The sequence below is a fragment of the Gigantopelta aegis genome, chromosome 3 (genome assembly GCF_016097555.1).
Source record: "Gigantopelta aegis isolate Gae_Host chromosome 3, Gae_host_genome, whole genome shotgun sequence".
NCBI lineage: Eukaryota > Metazoa > Mollusca > Gastropoda > Neomphalida > Peltospiridae > Gigantopelta > Gigantopelta aegis.
Genome location: NC_054701.1, coordinates 85,548,823 through 85,570,316, shown reverse-complemented (window position 1 = coordinate 85,570,316; position 21,494 = coordinate 85,548,823). Strand labels below are relative to the sequence as shown.

General features: G+C 38.7%; 1 protein-coding gene across 2 annotated transcripts in view; it reads left to right on the top strand.

The window, feature by feature from the left end:
• The window catches only part of LOC121369227, an 85,377-nt gene that overhangs the window by 6,469 nt on the left and 57,414 nt on the right, over window positions 1-21,494 (top strand). For both annotated transcript variants that reach the window (XM_041494174.1, XM_041494175.1), the window contains exons 2-10: window positions 977-1,101; window positions 2,928-3,066; window positions 3,544-3,876; window positions 4,180-5,020; window positions 7,500-7,630; window positions 9,467-9,606; window positions 10,310-12,237; window positions 12,741-12,892; window positions 15,916-16,047. In XM_041494174.1, coding sequence (XP_041350108.1) covers window positions 979-1,101; window positions 2,928-3,066; window positions 3,544-3,876; window positions 4,180-5,020; window positions 7,500-7,630; window positions 9,467-9,606; window positions 10,310-12,237; window positions 12,741-12,892; window positions 15,916-16,047 — 3,919 coding nt within the window. In that variant the 5' untranslated portion in view covers window positions 977-978. The remainder of the gene's footprint in view (window positions 1-976; window positions 1,102-2,927; window positions 3,067-3,543; window positions 3,877-4,179; window positions 5,021-7,499; window positions 7,631-9,466; window positions 9,607-10,309; window positions 12,238-12,740; window positions 12,893-15,915; window positions 16,048-21,494) is intronic.

Genomic DNA, 21,494 nt, shown 5'->3' with positions numbered 1-21,494 from the left:
GAATATTACCTTGGACGAGGCTCCGGGTTTGTTGTCAATACGGTACTTTCACTTAGCTTGTGCTGCATTTTTGACAACAGACATCAATAAAACAATTTGTGAATTTTAGATTATACACTGCTGCTTTGGTTAGAAACACATTTTACTATGTAATTATCGGCATTGTTCAAAGAGAAACTGATCCATGAATGCATTGATACCCCAGTCGGCACTGTATAGTCACAACTTGTTGAGTCACAGTGTCTGTTGAAGCACTATTTGAGATTTCTCTCCTTTTTAAAGTAATATGCTACCTACCATTTGTTTACATTGCCAGTCACAGCTGCAAAAAGTTGGCAGCCAAGAAATTTTAAACCAATTTGTCTTACGTTTTACCTTCAAAAGTACTTTTCCTACATGTAAATCCAAATTGGACAAAACACATGATCAGTATACATGTACATTAAAACGCCAAGTCTCGTAGTTTTCTTAATTTATGATGATAAGTCTAAAATATATGGCAATTGTCATCTGCATGTGCATGTTTATATTTACATACTGATGGGTGATGTCAGTAAAAGTAAGGTCACATCACAATCATATTTCTATGGAAGCAAATAAAGGCTCTAAAAATTTAAAACATAAAATAGTATGTACATGTAGATGTCTGTCGAGTTTTACATTATTACTACAATGTGTATCAGTGTTTCCCCTAGGTGCCGTTCAGACCCTGGACTGTAAGAATTGTAACCATGAACAAAAAGGGACTAACGTTTTAAAATGTGATACAACTTTTACTTGGGATGTACAATGGAATACTGATTATATGTAATTATTATTGTGCATTCAGCACTAGGTACTAAAGCCTTGATAAAATGTTTTTTAAAATTTGCAGGTTAAAATTTTCAGTCTATCAGCTTGTACAAAACAAAATCACTTACCAAATGTATCTTAACAGGCTATATTCAGTTTATGCATTTCATTCCATGTCTTTTAGAAATGAAACAGTCTTCAAGACATAAACAGAAACATCTGTTGCGGCACAAGATTGAACAGAAACTACAAGATGTTAGTGAGCTGAAGAATGAACTTATCTCTGTGATTTCAGAACATGTGGAGGGAGTGAGTTATGGTTTTTGTTTTCTTTTTAAAAATTTATATGTAGCATTTTGGTGTGGGCAATAATGTGTTATTTATTTACTATAAACATGAAAAATTATTATTCATATGGTTCAACATAACCGAGTTAATAACAATCATACGAAGCACACGTGTAATAACAAGTCTAATGATGTACTTTTGGGAAGCGACGTCATAACATAACGTTGCTTCAGTCCTAGCTCAGACTGTGCATTTGAAATATGACATTTCGTCGTGTCCTAGTTGTGGCTGAAACATTTTGAGTTGGGTCTTGTTATTCATAAAGAAAACAACAATAATAATATGGTTAATAAAGAAATTATTACACTTGCGTGTGAGTCGTACTGATGTTACGAAACTCATGTCAGGATTCATGTTTTACCCTCGCTCTCGCTTGGGCAATACAAAATTCCTGACACTCATGTCGTAAAATCAGTACGACACACAAGCTTGTTTAATAATCTCTAAGTTTATAAATGGCTTACAGTTGGTTTGTCTTCTCGCCTGTTAGGCTATACACTGTATTTACCATACACAATAGGGTTTTTTCTTACTTTTTTTCTTTTTTTTTAACGACGCATTCAACACATTTTATTTACGGTTATATGGCGTCAGACATATGGTTAAGGACCACACAGATTTTAAGAGGAAACCCACTGTCACCACTTCATGGGCTACTCTTTCCGATTAGCAGCAAGGGATCTTTTAGTTGCGCTTCCCACAGGCAGGATAGCACAAACCATGTCCTTTGTTGAACCAGTTATGGATCACTGGTCGGTGCAAGTGTTTTACACCTACCCATTGAGCCTTGCGGAGCACTCACTCAGGGTTTGGAGTCGGTATCTGGATTAAAAATCCCATGCCTCGACTGGGATCCGAACCCAGTACCTACCAGCCTATTGACCGATGACCTAACCACAATGCCACTGAGGCCAGTGACATTTAATAGTTCCAGATAAACAGTGTTAAGATGTCCTTAAACACATTGATTTTTTTTTTAATAGCCATAAATTTTAACAATATTTGTAGATGTTTAAGTGTCCTTAAACTTAATATGGGCGGGACATAGCCCAGTGGTACAGCGCACGGTCGGTGTGGGATCGATCCCCGTCAGTGGGCCCATTGGGCTATTTCTCATTCCAGCCAGTGCACGACGACTGGTATAACAAAGGCCGTGGTATGTACTACCATGTCTGTGGGATGGTGCATATAAAAGATCCCTTGCTGCTAATCGGAAAGAGTAGCCCATGAAGTGGCGACAGCGGGTTTCCTCTGTCAATACTTGTGTGGTCCTTAACCATATGTCTGATGCCATATAACCATAAATAAAATGTGTTGAGTGCGTCGTTAAATAAACGTGTCTTTCTTTCTTTAAACTCAATATTTTGGTGTGTTTTTTTTGTAATTTGTTTACTTTCATTTTCATCATGCCTTCAGAACAAAGTAAAAAGGAAAGATATAGGTAAATTACTTTTTCCAACATCGATAGTGTCAACCTTTGTATTTAACCCAACAATGAAGTTTTGCATTTATACGTATAGCTCAACAGTAAAGTTGCATTCAGCTTAATTGCTCACAAGTAATAATTAAGTCCTAGATCAATGAAGCTGGATTAGTAGCTGCATCTAGTTCAGCACAATGCATAATTGAAAACCCCAGTAAACTTAAAATTTGGATTGAATTTATTAAAACTTGGTTATTATTATTTTTAAAAATTTATTATTAATATTTTAACTTATGTTGAGGTGGACATTTATGCTTGCAACTGTCAGTGACACTGGGGAATTCCTGGTTATTATTTGTTTCAGGTACAGTCGTACGCTAGACAGAAGACGTCGTCGTCTGACCATGATTTGCCGATGGAGACCTACTTACATGTCATGCAGATGCTGGACAAGTGTAGTAACAACTGTTTCTATCTTCTTGCCACAGCAGAGAAAGTGATTGGTAATTGATACTAATGTTGCACACATGTATCTAGAATACCATTTGTCTTAGCAGTTGATTGAAAACGTATCTTAACAAGCGAAAGCGAGTTGAAGACATTTTTAAACAGTTTTAAGACATGATATCTAACTGACACGAATGTAGGAGGCTATTGCATACCTTCAAGAAACCCATGTGTCACAGAGCAATCAGTTTTAGGTTAACTTATACATCAGAGAGCAATCAATTTCGATTGTGCTTTATTTTTCATTGGATGGTGTGGTAATGGATGGTAATGGAAGTGGCAATCTGGTCATCACCTAGGAGTTTGAAATTTTTTAATTTTTTTTATTGCAAGGTGATTAATTTACCGCTTCCCTAAAACGTATCCAATCGAGTGTGGAAGAAAGTGGGAGTGATCACTAGCCTTTCCTTGCAAAGACTTCACACTTGTACATTTTATCGAAAAGTATAAAAATAATTTAATATGTATTTCAGAAAATACTGACAGTGAGTTAGATGGTCTCTCGGTCTCATCAGAAGAACAGCAGTCTTTGTGTCGGGTGAGGCCGTCAGCTGAACATGTAACGAGTGTCAACACTTCCAGTCTGGAGAACGACAATGACGTGGATCCAGTGAGAATAGTCTCGGACAACAAACTGCAGGACAAGGGTGGCATTCATGGTGATATCAAGAACCGTGATCTACTTGACAAGGACGGCTTTCATAGTGATATGAAGGAAAATCATGAGACCAGACGTGATGATGTTTCTAACTGGATTAATAAACAGCCTAGCTATGAAGGTTCAAAAGAGTTGTACACCAATAAAGGTAGGTATTCCATCAAAGATCTAGAATTTTTAAAATAGTATAATCATTAAATGTTTTTGGGTTTTTGGGTTTTTTGTTTTTTAATATTTTAAAAGAAGCTTTAACTTACAATAGTTTTAATATTAATAATAGCAAACACGTTATATTATTAACTGTGTTTTGGGTAAACTGATTTGTTATATTATACTACATAACATAACTACTGTATCATAACAACATAACTCGCTAGTTTCTGTGTCGTATCTGATTGACAACCTTTTGGTGAATGATTATGATTTTATCTTATGATTATGTTTTGTTCAGTCAATTCTTCAGCCATCAAGCATGTTAAGCCTGATGCTGGTCGTGATACCAAGATCTCTCACCAGCTAGAAATAACATGCAATACGCCATCAACTGCAGTTCAGCAAGACAGTGATGGTCAACATGTGTCTGTTTCTGATTTTAACGACAATCATGCATCAACTGAAGCTTTTTATCAGTGTTTAACAGAGACAGAGAATGAAGATAAAAAGATGGCTTCTGTTGCTCCAGTTGGTGCTTCACAGTCTCATTCTAAAGTGACCCAGCCATCTGCAATTTTGGAAGATTTGCCTCAGGAATCAACATCTTTTACATGCATGCCTCAGACATCTGCAACTTTGACAGGCATGCCTCAAACAGCAGCATGTTTTGCACAAATGCCTCAAACATCAAATCCATTGACATCCTTGCCTCATACATTTCCATTTGTTACTGGCATCCCTCAGTCATATATATCTTTTGCAAGTATGCCTCAAACATCTGCAACTTTTGCATCCATACCTCGATCACCTACATCATTAACATCCATGCCTCAAACATCTGCATCTGTTGTGCCAATACTTCCTCAAACGACTACATCTTTGATGGACATGCAACAGAATATGCCTACAGCATCTGCATCTCAGGTAGCTGTTCCTGAATGTAACGTGGACCGAGTGGTCATTTCCAAATCGGCAAGTAGTGTGATGTCTTCACCGTCTGAAACATCTTTGGTGGTGAAGCCACTGACATTGGATCCTGATGCCACCATCCAAGTAGTTGTCAGTGAAATAGATACACCGTGGTCCTTCTACGTGCAGACTGTGAGCCAAGTTCTTGATGATCTAAGAAATCAGATACAGTAAGTAGGATAACATTTTTGTTTTGACTTCTGTACCAAGGATTTATCAGGTGTTCTGTGGGTCCTAACACAGGCCCCCTTCCCAAAAGAAAGATGCACTGAAATTCCCAATTTCTGTACAGATGTATAAATTTAATTATGTCTGTTCTCTATAGGGGTGGGATTTAGCTCAGTCAGTTGAGTGCTCGCTTGAGGTGCTTGTATCGCAAGATCAAACCACCTCGATAGATCCATTCAACTGATTGGTTTTTTTCTCGTTCCAACCAGTGTACCACAACTGGACAAAGTGTGGTATATGTTTTCCTGTCTGTGGGAAAGTGCATGTAAAAGATCCCTTGCTGCATTAGAAAAAATGTAGTTGGTTTCCTCTGATGACTCTCAAGTCAGAATTACCAAATGTTTGACATCCAATAGCCAATGATTAATTAATCAGTGTGCTCTAGTGGTGTCGTTAAACAAAACAAACTTTTAATTTTAACATTGTTGTACTGCAATGTGGACTGAAAATATCCCAAGTATCATGTACTCGCCCTATTTTTCGCAATCCCATCAGTCATGGGACCTTGGTGAAATATCCTGGCTAAATCCTTGTGTACACACATTGTTGTTCTAATCGGTTGACTGGTAGATATTCTGTCTGAGCACACTGATGTAGTAATCTTATTCAGGATTGTTGAAGTACATTATATTGACATTTATTGTCATGGGTGCATTTCACACTGTAAGTTAATCATTCTCTTTATAAATTATAACATAGCATACAAGTGCTCACACATTTCTTACAGTCTAATAGCTTTATACCATAATTTCAAGCATCAGAATGATTTTTAAGCAAAGTGTGTTGAGCACAAAATATGAACTTGATAACTTGAAGGTTGATCAAGTTTACAATTCTAATCATTAGATTATATTTACTATTAAAAGTCCTTCCCAGACACACTAATACCATGCTATTGTAATGAAACTTGTGTGTGTACATGAAAAGTTACAGGGAGGAGTTTACATGTATGTTTAATCTGATGTTTTTTTAGATTAAAGTATACTTCTCAAATTTATGGTCACGTGGCAACCTGAATGACCATGCTTGAAACATTTACTAAAATGATGCCTGATGATTTTTAAGGTGGCTTTAAAACGAGTAACAAATATAGTAGTGTTATGGATCTGGATTACAAGCTCATTTGTTTTTATAAAGGAGCAGTAATTGTACTTGTTTTTGTAGATAAAGGCCTGATATGTTGTCAGTTTAGTATCAGTCCCCATCAGTGTACCCATTGGGTGCTATTTCTCATTCCAGTCAGTGCAGGCATCGAAATAAGTCGAGAACAGTCGTTCAGGTTACCAGGAGGTTACCACATGTTAGAAAAGTCGATAACGGTGTTTCGTTCTCGATAAAAAATTTCAACGAATGGTAGTTTCGTTTCCGAACGTAAACCAGGCAATGCATTCAGGACTTCTGCATTTCATTTTCTCGTCAGGAATTGCATCGATGTTCGCGCGCAAGTCACTCCGCGTTTAAGCAGCGTCCACTAAATGAATTTATATCCGCGTTTTGGTTTCTCGTACAAAATTGCACCGATGTTCGTGCGCACTTGTAAAGCAATTTTGGCAATCTGCGTTTAAGCAGCGCCCACTAGATAAATTTACTTCCGGATTTCGTTTCTCGTATCGATGTTCGCGCGCACCGTTACAATTTCAGAACGACTGCGTAGTAGTAACAGGAATTCAATTCTAACTTTCATATAGTTGTGGAAACCTATAGGTTACCAGACTATATTTTGTGGTAACTTGTAAATGGGTTACCAGACACAATGCTTATTTCGATGCCTGCAGTGCACCACGACCGGTATATTAAAGGCTGTGGTATGTGCTAGCTTGTATGTGGGATGGTGCATATAAAAGATCCCTTGCTACTAATGGAAACATGTAAGGGATTTACTCTCTAAAACTATAATGACCAAATATTTGACATCCAATAGCCGATGATTTATTGTGCTCTAGTGGTGTTGTTATTGTTAAGCCAAAGAGACTTTCTGTAGGCAAAGAAACAAGAGATTTGACCAAGGGGTTAGTTGGGCCTAAAACCAGGAAAGTGTGTGTCAGGTTTCATCCTTGAAAAAAATAGTGTGTGTAGGTAGGAATTGTTGGGTTTTGGGGGTTTTGTTTAAATCGAATCAAACTGAGAAACCATAATCGGCCGAGGTGTCCCAAATCTAGATTGATGTTTGTAAAAAATCAGGGATTATGATTAAAAAAAAAAAAATCTTTCTTTTTTTCTTCAAATTTCAGGGTCGCTACATAAAATTAAGATAGGTCGGGAAACCAGAAAAACCTATTTTGTTTTTAGGCCTTACAGTTAATCAATATTTGCTCTGTTTTGACAACAACCCGTTATTTTGTCAGGTTCTTCTGCTATTTGTGTCTATACTTTAATCACTGTGTTGCTATGCTTTCTTCATCTCCTCTGTTTTACTCTTAGACTCCATGTTTCCATGGTGGACCCTGCAGTTGCCAGACCGGAACCTCGGCTTGGAATGATGTGCCTTGCTCCATTTTTACAAGAAAATCCCTCTCTGTACTATCGAGCCAAAGTGATCAGGACTGACAATGGTGACTTTCTTTTGCAGAGATGTACCTGTTCTAGCGTTATTATTCTAAATAACCAGGGCCTATATTTTCGAAGCTATCTTAGCGCTACGAAATCGTAAAACCATCGTAAGCTGTGACGTCACTATGGAGTGTGCTGTAGTGAGGTCACAGCTTATGATGGTTTTACAATTTCGTAGCGCTAAGATAGCTTCGAAAATATGGGCCAAGATCTATGTACAGACAAATCTCTAGCAGTCGCTGGTTTAAGGGGCCACAATTTTATTCTCCTAAATATAAACCGACCTGAATTAAGCAGTCGCCTGTCATTAAAGGCAACCGTTTGATATATATCCTTTGGTGACTGCTTATCACAGGTTTGACAGTATTTCAACAGGTTTTAATGACAGAAATATTTATTTATTACTTTATTACTTTACTTAAAGATAAAGTTTAATGTGGAATATGTCAGTCTATTCTGTCCTAAAGCTTTGATTGGTTAGTTTTAAATTTGAATGATTGTACTGCAAATTTCAGTCTTTTTCAATCCTGAAGTTTTGACTCTTTTTTGTTTTTTGTCTGTATGGGGGGTGGGGGGGGGGGGGGGGGTGGTGGTGTGTTGTTGTTGTTTTTTCTCTGGGAGGGTTTGTTGTTGGCTTTTTGACTGGTTAGTAGGCTGTAGTGATTTTCTGGGGCAGTCTTAACATGCTAACAGAGAGCTATTCTGATGTTCTTGAGAGATCTCTGGTTGTATAGTGAAACCCCTCAAAACTGAAACCTCAAAGAACTGACTATTCTCAAAACTGAACCCTCAGATAACTGGAATTCTCTCAAAACTGAACCTTCAGATAATCAGAATTCTCTCAAAACTGATCCCTCAGATAAATGGAATTCTCTCAAAACTGATCCCTCAGATAACTGGAATTCCCTCAAAACTGAACCTTCGGATAATCAGAATTCTTTCAAAACCAAACCCTCAGATAACTGGAATTCTCTCAAAACCAAACCCTCAGATAACTAGAATTCTCTCAAAACCAAACCCTCAGATAACTGGAATTCTCTCAAAACTGAAACCTCAAATAACTGGAATTTTCTCAAAACTGAACCCTCGGATAACTGGAATTCTCTCAAATCTGATCCCTCAAATAACTGGAATTCCCTCAAAATTGAACTCTCAAATAACTGGAATTCTCTCAAAATTGAACTCTCAGATAACTGGAATTCTCTCAAAACTGAACCCTCAGATAATCAGAATTCTCTCAAAACTGATCCCTCAGATAAATGGAATTCTCTCAAAACTGATCCCTCAGATAACTGGAATTTCCTCAAAACTGAACCCTCGGATAATCAGAATTCTTTCAAAACCAAACCCTCAGATAACTGGAATTCTCTCAAAACCAAACCCTCAGATAACTAGAATTCTCTCAAAACCAAACCCTCGGATAACTGGAATTCTCTCAAAACTGAAACCTCAAATAACTGGAATTCTCTCAAAACTGAACCCTCGGATAACTGGAATTCTCTCAAAACTGATCCCTCAAATAACTGGAATTCTCTCAAAACTGACCCCTCAAATAACTGGAATTCTTTCAAAACTGAACCCTCGGATAATAAGTGGACACTTTTCTTAAATCCGTATGGTTTTCATGGTCCTATTTTACATATCATTACAGAGCAGAAACTCTGTAAACCGGAACCCCTTTTAACTGGACATTTTTCTTGGTCACCGTGGATATCTGGTTTAGAGGGGTTTCACTGTACATGTAGTTTTGTGTTGAGGTATCTTAATTTACTGAAATGACTTGTTTGTCTTTCCAGTCATGGAAGTTGTTTCTCGCAAAGACTGTTATATTCTTTCAGTGACAGAGCCTGACAGCAAAGCCGAAGTTCTCTATGTTGATTTCGGCAACACTAGTCATGTCCCAGTAAAAACCATTATACCATTGCCAGTGGAATTCACCGCCTTGCCGGCACAAGCCATCTTTTGTGCACTGTCTGCGGTAAGTGCTTAAAAAGTAAAATAATAAAATAATAAAGGAATAAATATAAACAGTCTTATGATATTGTGTTTGCAGATTATCAGAGTTTATTAGTTACAGATATATACAGAGATAATCTTTATAATGAATTTGAAATAAATAATTTAGCAAAATAAAACATTTCAAATAAATAAATAATACATTATTAAAAAAGCTAGCAAAGTACCGTATTCTTTTCATTATATTTTGCTCAATACTTAAATAAATAAGGCATTTGCCTGCTTCTCATTAAACAATTTGGTATTGCTAAGCATCCCTTTTAATGTTCTAATTAGTCTGTGATTAAACAGTGTATTATCATTTTGATTTTTGTTTAACATTTCTTTCTTTTTTCTTCAATTCTTGCCCAGACCTGTAGGAACCGAGGGTAGGGTCTTGGGTAGCCAGCCCCCACCCCCTCCACTTCAGGGTGAAAATTATGGGGGTTTTGGCCCTACTCTATATAAATAAAGATTAAAATATGGCTTGTGCTCCCCCACCCCTACTGGAGGCTGTGACCCACTCACTAGAGATTGTGCCATCACTCACACACACGCTACACAGACACACACAGAGACATGCACACAGACACACACACATACACACACTTCAGATATCATTCCTACGGGCCTGTGCCACTTCTTCATTCATTCATTTTTTTTTTCTTCATTATTTGTTTTAATAGATTGCACCAGCTAATAAACTTGGAGTTTGGACTGAAGATGAAATTCATGGCTTCCGATCGTGCGTCTTTGGCCAGACGTTACACTTGCAGCTTGTGTATTGTGCCAACAGCCAACTTTTCCCGTACCTCGTCGACTTGGCCTGGAACCTTCCTATTGTTCCTGATGTCACTAACCAAAGCTCACAACAGGTCCAGTTTACAAAGCTTCATGTTAGCAGCATCCTTCTGGAGCAGGGCACTGCCAGACAGCTGTCCATCTCTGAACAGATAACCAAACTGCGACAGTTATTTGGTGGTGCTGATCTTGATCTGTCGTCCGTTTTGTCCTCCAGCTCACCTAAAGCCACGCAGCTGAAAGTGAAAGGCAAGGCGAGTGTAGCTCGTGCTGTAGCTGTTGCTTGCGAGGGTAAAAATCAAGTTAAACATTGCAGTGTGGGTAATATAGCAGTGAAATCAGTGTTGCCAGCATCGTCGACTGTTGGGAAATCCGAGTTGACGTGTTCAGCAAAACAAGATTCGGCAGAAACAGGTAAACCAGCTTGTGAACTTGTGAATAATAATAATAATGAAGAAGAAGAATCCAAGTTGATGCCTGTTTTGAAGAAAACTGTTCCAAAAGTGCCGTCTGTTCATCACAGAATGAGAAGACGAGTTGTAGGGAACAGGAGAAAGTGTGTGTCATCTACACTAGAGAAAGGATGTGACAACACAGTGGATTCGGAACCACAGGCAGAGAATACTCAGTCAGATTCAAAGTCCCTTACTGAAGTATCTGCAACCAAAAACGACAGAGAGCTAAATACTACTATCTCATCAACAGATTTTGTTGGAAGTGATCAACAGGGTTCCGGAACTCTCTCTAGCAGTAATAGTTGCTCTAGCCAGTCTGTCGGTGGAGAGTCTAGCAAGGAACCAGAACTGAATGGAAAAGACTTGATCTCTAAACAGTGTTCCCGTGCTGATGACTCTTCAAGTGGTGTTAGCCAGTGTGATAAAGATATTAGTAGTGTCAGCCATAGTGATAAAGATATTAGTGGTATCAGCCATAGTGATAAAGATACTAGTGATATCAGCCATGGTGATAAAGATACTAGTGGTATTAGACAGTGCGATAAAGATACCAGTGGTATTGGCCAGTGTGATAAAGATACCAGCAGTACTAGCCAGGGTGATAAAGATACCAGCAGTACTAGCCAGTGTGATAAAGATACCAGCGGTATTAGCCAGTGTGATAAAGATACGAGTGGTATTAGTCTTGCTGATAAAGATACGAGTACACTATCGCCTGCAATGTCGGAAAAAGGCTTTAAGACAGCTGTGACTTCTGAGCAGAATGACAGTGTTCAAGAAAAGAGCAACACGTATTTTGATATTCTGATTTCTCACATCTCTTCGCCTAACAACTTCCACGTCCACCGAGTGTCATCGGAGACAGGAAAAACCCTGGACAGGCTGATGAAGGACCTGAACCAGCAGTTTGAAAGATCCTCAAAGAAACAGCTCAAGAAACTGTACAAGGAATTCACGCCCAAAGTAAACCGGCTCTGTTGTGCCGAGTTCTCCAAAGACAGCTGTTTCTACAGGGCACAGATCATGGACATGAGGACGGAATGTGGAGACTGGGAGGAGGCTGGTAATAATGTTAAGAGTGTCCGGGTGTTCTACCTCGATTTCGGCGATAACGAGTGGCTTCCCAGGTCCAAAGTGTACGCGCTCCCAGACGAATTCACGTACCTGCCCCCTCTCGCTATCTGGTGCTCTTTAGCTCATGTCGTGCCACTAGAGTTGGGGGATATTGAACACGGTTTAGCGGTTCCAGCCAAGGCCTGGTCACAGCAGGGTATTGACGTGTTTAAAGAACTGGCTCAGTTTGAAAAGAAACTCAAGCTGTGTGTTGTCTCTGGAAGTTTCGAACCAAATCATAAAAGGTTTGTGAAAGAATGTCATGTGTAATTTTATTACCCATATGCTTAAAAATATCTTGGGTCTCATCAGTGTTACATCACACTAGAGCAACAAGTGGGACGTAACACTTTGGCATGCACTACAACTTTCCCAGAACGTCGACCAAACAAGATCAGTGATATAAATTAAAATCGATAATGGGTAATAAATAGGATATTAAACTCGCTACCATTTTGTCACTAGAAGTGTTACATATGTGACATTAGGTACTACTTTTGCTTACAAAATGACATAATCACCAAGTATCAATGGCTGTCTAGTGTTATATATTTGGATACGCTGGTCTAATATTATTTATTTGGATATGCTGGTCTATTTGATGTTAATAAAAAAAAAAAAATTGTTTGAATAATGAAAAACCATTGTCCCCTTCCAATCCTATCTGTAATTTTCGGAACAGTCTTCCCTGCATCTTTTATGGGTTTCAGATTGAGAATTATGGGTGATTTTTTGTTTATCCGAGCAGGTGCCATGCACAGACTGAGCCAATCCAGGTCTATCTGACGGACAACTCGACCGATGAGGAAATCTGCATCAATCTAGAGTTGATGAATCGAGATCTCGCGATGCTAGACTTCGAACTCCCCGACCAACTGGAAAATCAAAATGTTAAAACAGGTACTCTTATTATTGACCTCATAAAACTTTTGAAGCATGAACTCAAGTCTGTACAACTAATAACATCTTGATACTCCAAAGACATACATTTAGCAACAAGTAGACATGTGGCAACGAGTGTACATGTGCAGCGAGTGTACCTGTGGCAATGAGTGTACCTGTGGCAACGAGTGTACCTGTGGCAACGAGTACCTGTGGCAGCGAGTGTACCTGTGGCAGCGAGTGTACCTGTGGCAACGAGTGTACCTGTGGCAACGAGTGTACATGTACATGTGGCAATGAGTACCTGTGGCAGCGAGTGTACCTGTGGCAGCGAGTGCCTGTGGCAGAGAGTGTACCTGTGGCAGCGAGTGTACCTGTGGCAATGAGTGTACATGTACCTGTGGCAGCGAGTGTACCTGTGGCATCGAGTGTACCTGTGGCAACGAGAGTACCTGTGGCAGCGAGTACCTGTGGCAACGAGAGTACCTGTGGCAGCGAGTACCTGTGGCAACGAGAGTACCTGTGGCAGCGAGTACCTGTGGCAACGAGTACAAAGGGCAGGACATAGCCCAGTGGAAAAACGCTCCCTTGATGCACGGTCGGTCTGGGATTGATCCCCATTGGTGGGCCTATTTGGTTATTTCTCGCTCAAGCCAGTGCACCACGACTGGTATATCAAAGGCTATCCTGTCTGTGGGATGGTGCATATAAAAGATCCCTTGGTACTAATGGAAAAATGTAGCAGGTTTCATCTCTATGAATGTGTCAAAATGACCATATGTTTGACATCCAGTAGCTGATGATTAATAAATCAATGTGCTCTAGTGGTGTCATTAAACAAAACAAATTTCAATGAGTATAAATTGCCTGTATGTGATGTAATTAAAGATTTCAGTATAGACTCTAAAGTTTCGAGTTTTGAGTCTGGACTTGAAGGTATTTTGCCCTCCTGAAGGAAGGGTTTTCTTATTCCAAGAAAATTAACAGAAATATGTTTTGATCTACTCAGTGGAAATTCCCCAAGGTAATATACAATTTTAAAAGTGTAATAGAATGAAAGAAAGAAATGTTTGATTTAACGATGTACTCAACACATTTTATTTACTGTTATATGGCGTCAGACATATGGTTACGGACCACACAACTTCATGAGCTACTCTTTTCGATTAGCAGCAAGGGGTCTTTTATGCACAATCCCACAGACAGGGTAGTACATACCACAGCCTTTGTTTCACCAGTTGTGGATCACTGGCTGGAAGGAGAAATAGCCCAGTGGGCCCACTGACGGGGATTGATCCTACACCGACCGCACAACAAGCGAACACTGTACCACTGGGCTACGTCCCGCCCATAAAAAAATCTGTAATGTACAGGATGGTTCTATTACAAATCTGCCGTTACCATCAATACAGTATCTCTGCACTAGACTGATTCCAAAAGCTGTAATGTACAGGATGGTTCTATTACAAATCTGCCGTTACCATCAATACAGTATCTCTGCACTAGACTGATTCCAAAAGCTGTAATGTACAGGATGGTTCTATTACAAATCTGCCGTTACCATCAATACAGTATCTCTGCACTAGACTGATTCCAAAAGCTGTAATGTACAGGATGGTTCTATTACAAATCTGCCGTTACCATCAATACAGTATCTCTGCACTAGACTGATTCCAAAAGCTGTAATGTACAGGATGGTTCTATTACAAATCTGCCGTTACCATCAATACAGTATCTCTGCACTAGACTGATTCCAAAAGAAATTACAATAAAGAGTCATGAGGGTGTGCAGTCATGTCTCACCTTCGTTTGCTTTTCCTACAAAAAGAGTTGGTCTTGGCCATAATATATGGTTCCCACTCGCTCTGTAAAAGGACTGCCACTATAGTATATGTCATTACAGAGTTTGTTTGCTTGTTTTATTTAACGATGCCTCTAGAGCACTGATGTTTATCTTATCATCGGCTATTGGACGTCAAACATGGTCATTCTGACATATTTCTTTAGAGGAAACCCACTGCCACCACATAGGCTACTCTTTCCGACAAGCAGCAAGAGGTCTTTTATATGTACATTCCCACAGACAGGACATCACATACCACAGTCTTTGATGAACCAGTTGTGGACCACTGGTTGGAATGAAAAATGTAATTACAAGTGCCAAATACATTTATATACAGCTTGATCAAAACAACAGGTGTCTGACTGTTAACACAAATGTGCAGAGTATAATTCAAGCAAGGACATATTTTACATAAATTGCTAAATTAGTTTTAGGGTAAATGTACATACAACTGTAGCAAACTGTCACATTTATTTTGAAATCTTCTTTAATTTGTGTGGGAGTAAATGTTTTAATTCACTTCATAGTTATTTATAGAAATTATACCTCTAATTATATTTATTAGTAATATGACAAATGACGTGCAAAGTAAATATAAACAGAAGGCATTAAAACAACTCTTTGCTGCTTCAAGATCCTTCTGGATGCCATAATTGGGAACCATTAGACCAATTTCAGAGACAGTTTTGTTGGTTTCTGAAGCTACTTTTAATTTGTTTAATATACCCCAAAAATTTAGGTAAAACATATATACCCCTAAAAAAAAAATTTTTGTTAAATGCTTGAATGACACCTTATTTTCGTGCCTATATCCAATCAAGGTTCAAGCACGCTGTCCTGGGCACACACCACAGCTATCTGGGCTGTCTGTCCAGCACAGTGGGTTAGTGGTTAGTGAAAAAGAAGAGGGTGTAGTGGTCTTACACCTACCCATTGGCCCACTGAGTCGGTACTGGGCTGCGAACCCAGTACCTACCAGCCTTATGTCTGATGGCTTAACCACGACACCACCAAGGCCGGTATAAGTTTAATCCATTTCAATATTGGAAATAATCATTTTGTGTTTGATCCATTTGCCCAATGTTCCATTGCTTTTAAAGGTGAAATGTCTTTCCAGTACAGTTTAAAAATAAAACCAGCTTATATTTGATCAGTTTCCTCAAAGGACCATTATTTTTAAAGATGACATATCTTTCAGCTGCTGCCAATAAATCCTTTGAAGATGTTGACTCGGATGTTCACTGGAATCCAATGGAGGAAGACTTCATGTCACTGAGGAACAGTTACAAAGTGGATATTGACGACGCAGGGGTGGCTACTACTGGATACAGTAAGAGTTTCATTTTTGTCTCACCTTGATGAAAAAGAAAGAAATGTTTTATTTAACGACACACTCAACACATTTTATTTAGGTTATATGGCGTCAGACATATGGTTAAGGAGCACACAGATTTTTAGAGGAAACCCGCTGTCGCCACTACATGGGCTACTCTTTCCGATTAACAGCAAGGGATCTTTTATTTGCACTTCCCACAGACAGGATAGCACAAACCATGGCCTTTGTTGAACCAGTTATGGATCACTGGTTGGTGCAAGTGATTTACACCTACCCATTGAGCCTTGTGGAGCACTCACTCAGGGTTTGGAGTCGGTATCTGGATTTAAAATCCCATGCCTCGACTGAGATCCGAACCCAGTACCTGTAGACAGATGGCCTAACCACGATGCCACCGAGGCCAGTCCACCTTGTTGAAATCACAAGGCGAGAAGTATGTTTTGTTTAACAACACCACTAGAGCACATTGATTAATCAATCATCGGCTGTTGGATGTCAAACATTTGGTAATTCTGACTCGTAGTCATCAGAGAAAACCTGCTGCATCTTTCCTAATGCAGCAAGGGATCTTTTATATGCACTTTCCCACAGACAGGATAGCACATACCACAGCCTTTGATATACCCGTTGTGGTGCACTGGCTGGAACGAGAAATGGCAAGATAGCACAAAACATGGCCTTTGTTGAACCAGTTATGGATCACTGGTCGGTGCAAGTGGTTTACACCTACCCATTGAGCCTTGCGGAGCACTTACTCAGGGTTTGGAGTCGGTATCTGGATTAAAAATCCCATGCCTCGACTGGGATCCGAACCCAGTACCTACCAGCCTGTTGACCGATGGCCTAACCATGATGCCACTGAGGCCGGTACTACTGTGATTTGAATGCACCAATAATTTTTTCATTAATTAAAGAATTGAACAAATAAACACTAAAAACCTACCCTGAAGCAAACATTTAGTCTACACAACAGAATATATACACATGTAGTACAGGGTTTACAAGTTTGTTTGGTTTCACAACATCACTAGAGCACATTAGATTATCTGCTATTGGATGTCAAACATTTGGTAATTCTGACATATAGTTTTTAGAGAGAAACCAGCCACATTTTTCCATTAGTAGCAAGGGTTCTTTTAATTTATATGCACCATTCCACCTACAGGATAGCAAAAACCACCACCTTTGATATACCAGTTGTAGTTAACCGGCTGGAGTGAGAAATAGCCCATGGGCCCACTGACAGGAAATAGCCCAATGGACCCACTGACAGGAAAGTACAGGGGTAACTGAAGGTAAAGTTTGTTTTGTTTAATGACACAGATATCGTACATTATTAATTAATCATCAGCTGTTGAATATCAAGCATTTGGTAATTTAGATATGTAGTGTTCTGAGGAACACTGCTACATGTTTCAATCAGGGGTGGGAATTGGTGAACTGTAAAAAAGAGGAAATCGGTCTACAGGTACTGAGTTCGGATCTGTCGAGGCATGGGATTTTTAATCCAGATACCGACTCCAAACCCTGAGTGAGTGCTCCGCAAGGCTCATTGGGTAGGTGTAAACCACTTGCACCGACCAGTGATCCATAACTGGTTCAACAAAGGCCATGTTTTGTGCTATCTTGCCTGTGGGAAGCGCAAATAAAAGATCCCTTGCTGCTAATTGGAAAGAGTAGCCCATGAAGTGGCGACAGCGGGTTTCCTCTCAAAATCTGTGTGGTCCTTAACCATATGTCTCACCCCATATAACCGTAAATAAAATGTGTTGAATGCGTCATTAAATAAAACATTTCCTTTCTTTCAAATCACAGTAAATCAGGAAATGTTAGCGAGCATAAAATTACACACATTAACAATGGTTACATGCTTATGATTAAACCAAAAGGGTAGCAAACAACAATAGTTACTGTAATTTTTACTTTATTATGTAAGTTGTCTGTAAGCTGCATAACGTCAAACTTGATCTACAACTTAAGTTTATTGATTTTTAATTCTTGATATGACAACTTTGTTAATGTTTTATGTCACTAATATGTCACTTATTTGGATTTCAATACATTTTAAGATCCCTAATATGTTACGATTTACAGTATTGCGTTGATATGTGTCCCAATTAAAGCCACTTTGTGAAAGTATTTTTAAACTCTTCAATCCATTGTTTCGGAATGGTAGTTGCACACTCGCACAATTACTGAAATAAATCAAAGTGTTTTAAAATTACAGAACATTTAATGACAATGTTTTAAAAGATGCATAAATCTAATGATACAGTCTTCGGTGCACATATTATTTTCTTTATTAACAATTTTTTTTTTTTTTGATATTTAGCACCATTATACATTGATGTAAATGTATATTAGACCAACCTCTGTGACGTAGGTTGACCGGCTTGTAATACTTGATAGAAGATCTTGTCAATACTAAAAAATCGCTAGTAGTATTAGTTGTTACTCCTAGCTGGTCCAGTTTTACTGTTAGGTACAGGTTATCTGCTAGTTACATCCCTGCGTGTGCTGTAACCTCACCGTGGTGCAGGGGTGTAACATTCTCTTTGAGAATGGCCAATACAGCACAAAATTGAAGTTTTGAGTAAAATTCAGTATCCGTAAAATTCTGTGATATTTGTGTTTTTGAATAGTTCTTTACACTATTTTTGTTTAAGTCTTGAATTTTTATATTGATGTTGATCATCACTTTAATTATTTGCATTACCATAGTTTGACACCCAATAGCCGATGTATTTTTCGTGCTGGGGTGTCGTTAAACATTCATTCATTCATTCATTCATTGCTAGTTACATGCCGGTGCAAGCATTGATTTACTGGAATGCACCTGTAGGCATTTCTGATCGTTTTGTCATTTAATGATGGTACTAGTCTCAAATAATAACCTGAAACACAGAAGAAGGATTTGTATAAAAATGTTGACCAACTATTAAATAACTGTCTTGTATATTGATGGAAAGAAATACGGCATCACAGAAAGATGGACTTACTTACTACTTGCTTATGGCTGTCGTCCCTTCTGGGGCATAGGCCATTGACTACAGTTCACAAAAAGATTGACTTACTTACTACTTGCTTATGCCCGTCGTCCCTTCTGGGGCATAGGCCATTGACTACAGATTACAGAAAGATTGACAGTAAAGTGTTATGGCAACCAACTGAGCTAAATTCCACGTCCATTTTTCACAGAGTTACCTGTATTATGGCCCTTGAACTTAGGAGATATGAAAATTGTAAGAATAGACTATTTGGTGGCAGCTGGTTTCCTCTCTTTCTCGTCACCAAGTGTCAAAAACACACACACGTTTGCTCAGTTGTAAAGTGCTTGCTTGATGCACATCGGTGGGCTCATTGGGCTATTTTTCACTCCAGCCAGTGCACCATGACTGGTATATCAAAGGTCATGGTATGTGCTATCCTGTCTATGGGGTGGTGCATATAAATGTAGCATATTTCCTTTCAAAGGCTACATGTATATGTCAAAATGACTAAATGTTTGACATCCAAATGCCAATGATAAATAAATAGTCAATTAATAAATCAATGTGTTCTAGTGGTGTCGTTAAACAAAACAAACATTAACCAAATAGCCAAAGTATAGCATGGTTCAAACTTAAGAATTTGTTAAGTATAGGGCCATCCATAAAGTACATTTGTCCAGAGGTGGGAGGAGGTTTCAGGTATTATGTAGGAAAGTGTACAGGTGGGATAGAAGGATTTACTAACAGGATAGAAGGATTTACTAACAGGATAGAAGGATTTACTAACAGGAAGAAAGGAAATGTTTTATTTAACAACACACTCAACACATTTTATTTACGGTTATATGGCGTCGGGCATTTGGTTAAGGACCACACAAATATTGATAGAGGAAACCCACTGTCATCACTTCATGGGCTACTTTTTTCGATTAACAGTAATGGCATCTTTTATATGCACCATCCCATAGACAGGATAGCACATACCACGGTCTTTGATATACCAGTCGTGGTGCACAGGCTGGAGCAAGAAATAGCGCAATGGGCCTACTGACAGGGATCGATCCCAAACCAACCGCACATCAAGCGAGCACTTTACCACTGGTCTACACCATATTATACCCGTAAATAAAATGTGTTGAGTGCATCATTAAATAAAAAACTTCCTTCCTTCCACGTTCCTACAATCTGATTTACTTTTTAGCATGGAAGATCGATATACACCTGTACATGGGTGGGAGTGATTTAATTATCAAACGAACAAAAGATATTAATGGAGAGGGGTGGGCAGTTAAAAAAATTGCATATTTGTGTGTACATACTTTATGGATGGTCACCTATAGCTGCAGTTTGAAAATACTTTAGCCACAGGCAAAATGTTTCAAGTACAACCATTTTGAGCCTGGCTACACATTTTTTAAACCAGTAACAAATAAACTTTTAAATTTAAAAAGCAAAATTTATTAACTCTACCAAACTGCAATAATTTTTATCGGGTGGTAAAAAGAACTGTGGTAAAGCTTATGGCAATTCATATCTCGACTATTGCAATTGCTGTCTATCAGATACAAAGTTTAAATAAAATTAGTTTTGTTTACCGACACCACTAAAGCACATTGATTTATTAATCATCGGCTGTTGGATGTCAACCATTTGGTACTTTTGATCTGTAGTCTTATAGAGGAAACCTGCAACATTTTTTTATTTCTAGCAAGGTATCTTTTATATGCACCACCCCACAGACAGGATAGCACATACCATGACCTTTGATATACTAGTCATGGTGCACTGGCTGGAACGAGAGATAGCCCAATGGGCCGAGCAACAGAGATCGATCACAGACCAACTGTGCATCAAGCGAATACTTTACCACTGAGGTACGTCCTGCCCTTTACTGTCTATCAGTGCCGTCGTTAAGTTCAACAATTAGTTTACAATGTGCCGATGTGTTCTAAAGCAAATATTCCTGTCCTTTTCTTTGCATACTGGACGTTATATCTGATGCGAATCCCTTTCATTTCTGTGAGGGCTGGGACATAGTTCAATGGTTAAGTGCTCGCCTGATGCATGGTCGGTCTAGGATCGATCCCCGTCGGTGGGCTCATTGGAATATTTCTTGCTATGAATGGAAAAAAGTTGCAAGTTTCTCCTCAAAGATTATGTCAAAAAATTACAAAATGTCTGACATCCAATAGCTGATGATTAATAAATCAATCTGCTCTAGTGGTGTCCTTAAACAAAGCAAACAAACTAGCATTTCTGTGATAAATATCAGTTCAAATTGTAGAACTTAGTGTATGTTTTTGTATGATTCAAGAGGTGAATTGAACGTCTTCAAAATAATTCAGTTGAAGCACAATATAGATTTAAAAAAGGTTTGGTTTGTTTTACAACACTACTAGAGCACTTTGATTCATTAATCATTGGCTATTGGATGCCAAACATTTGGTCATT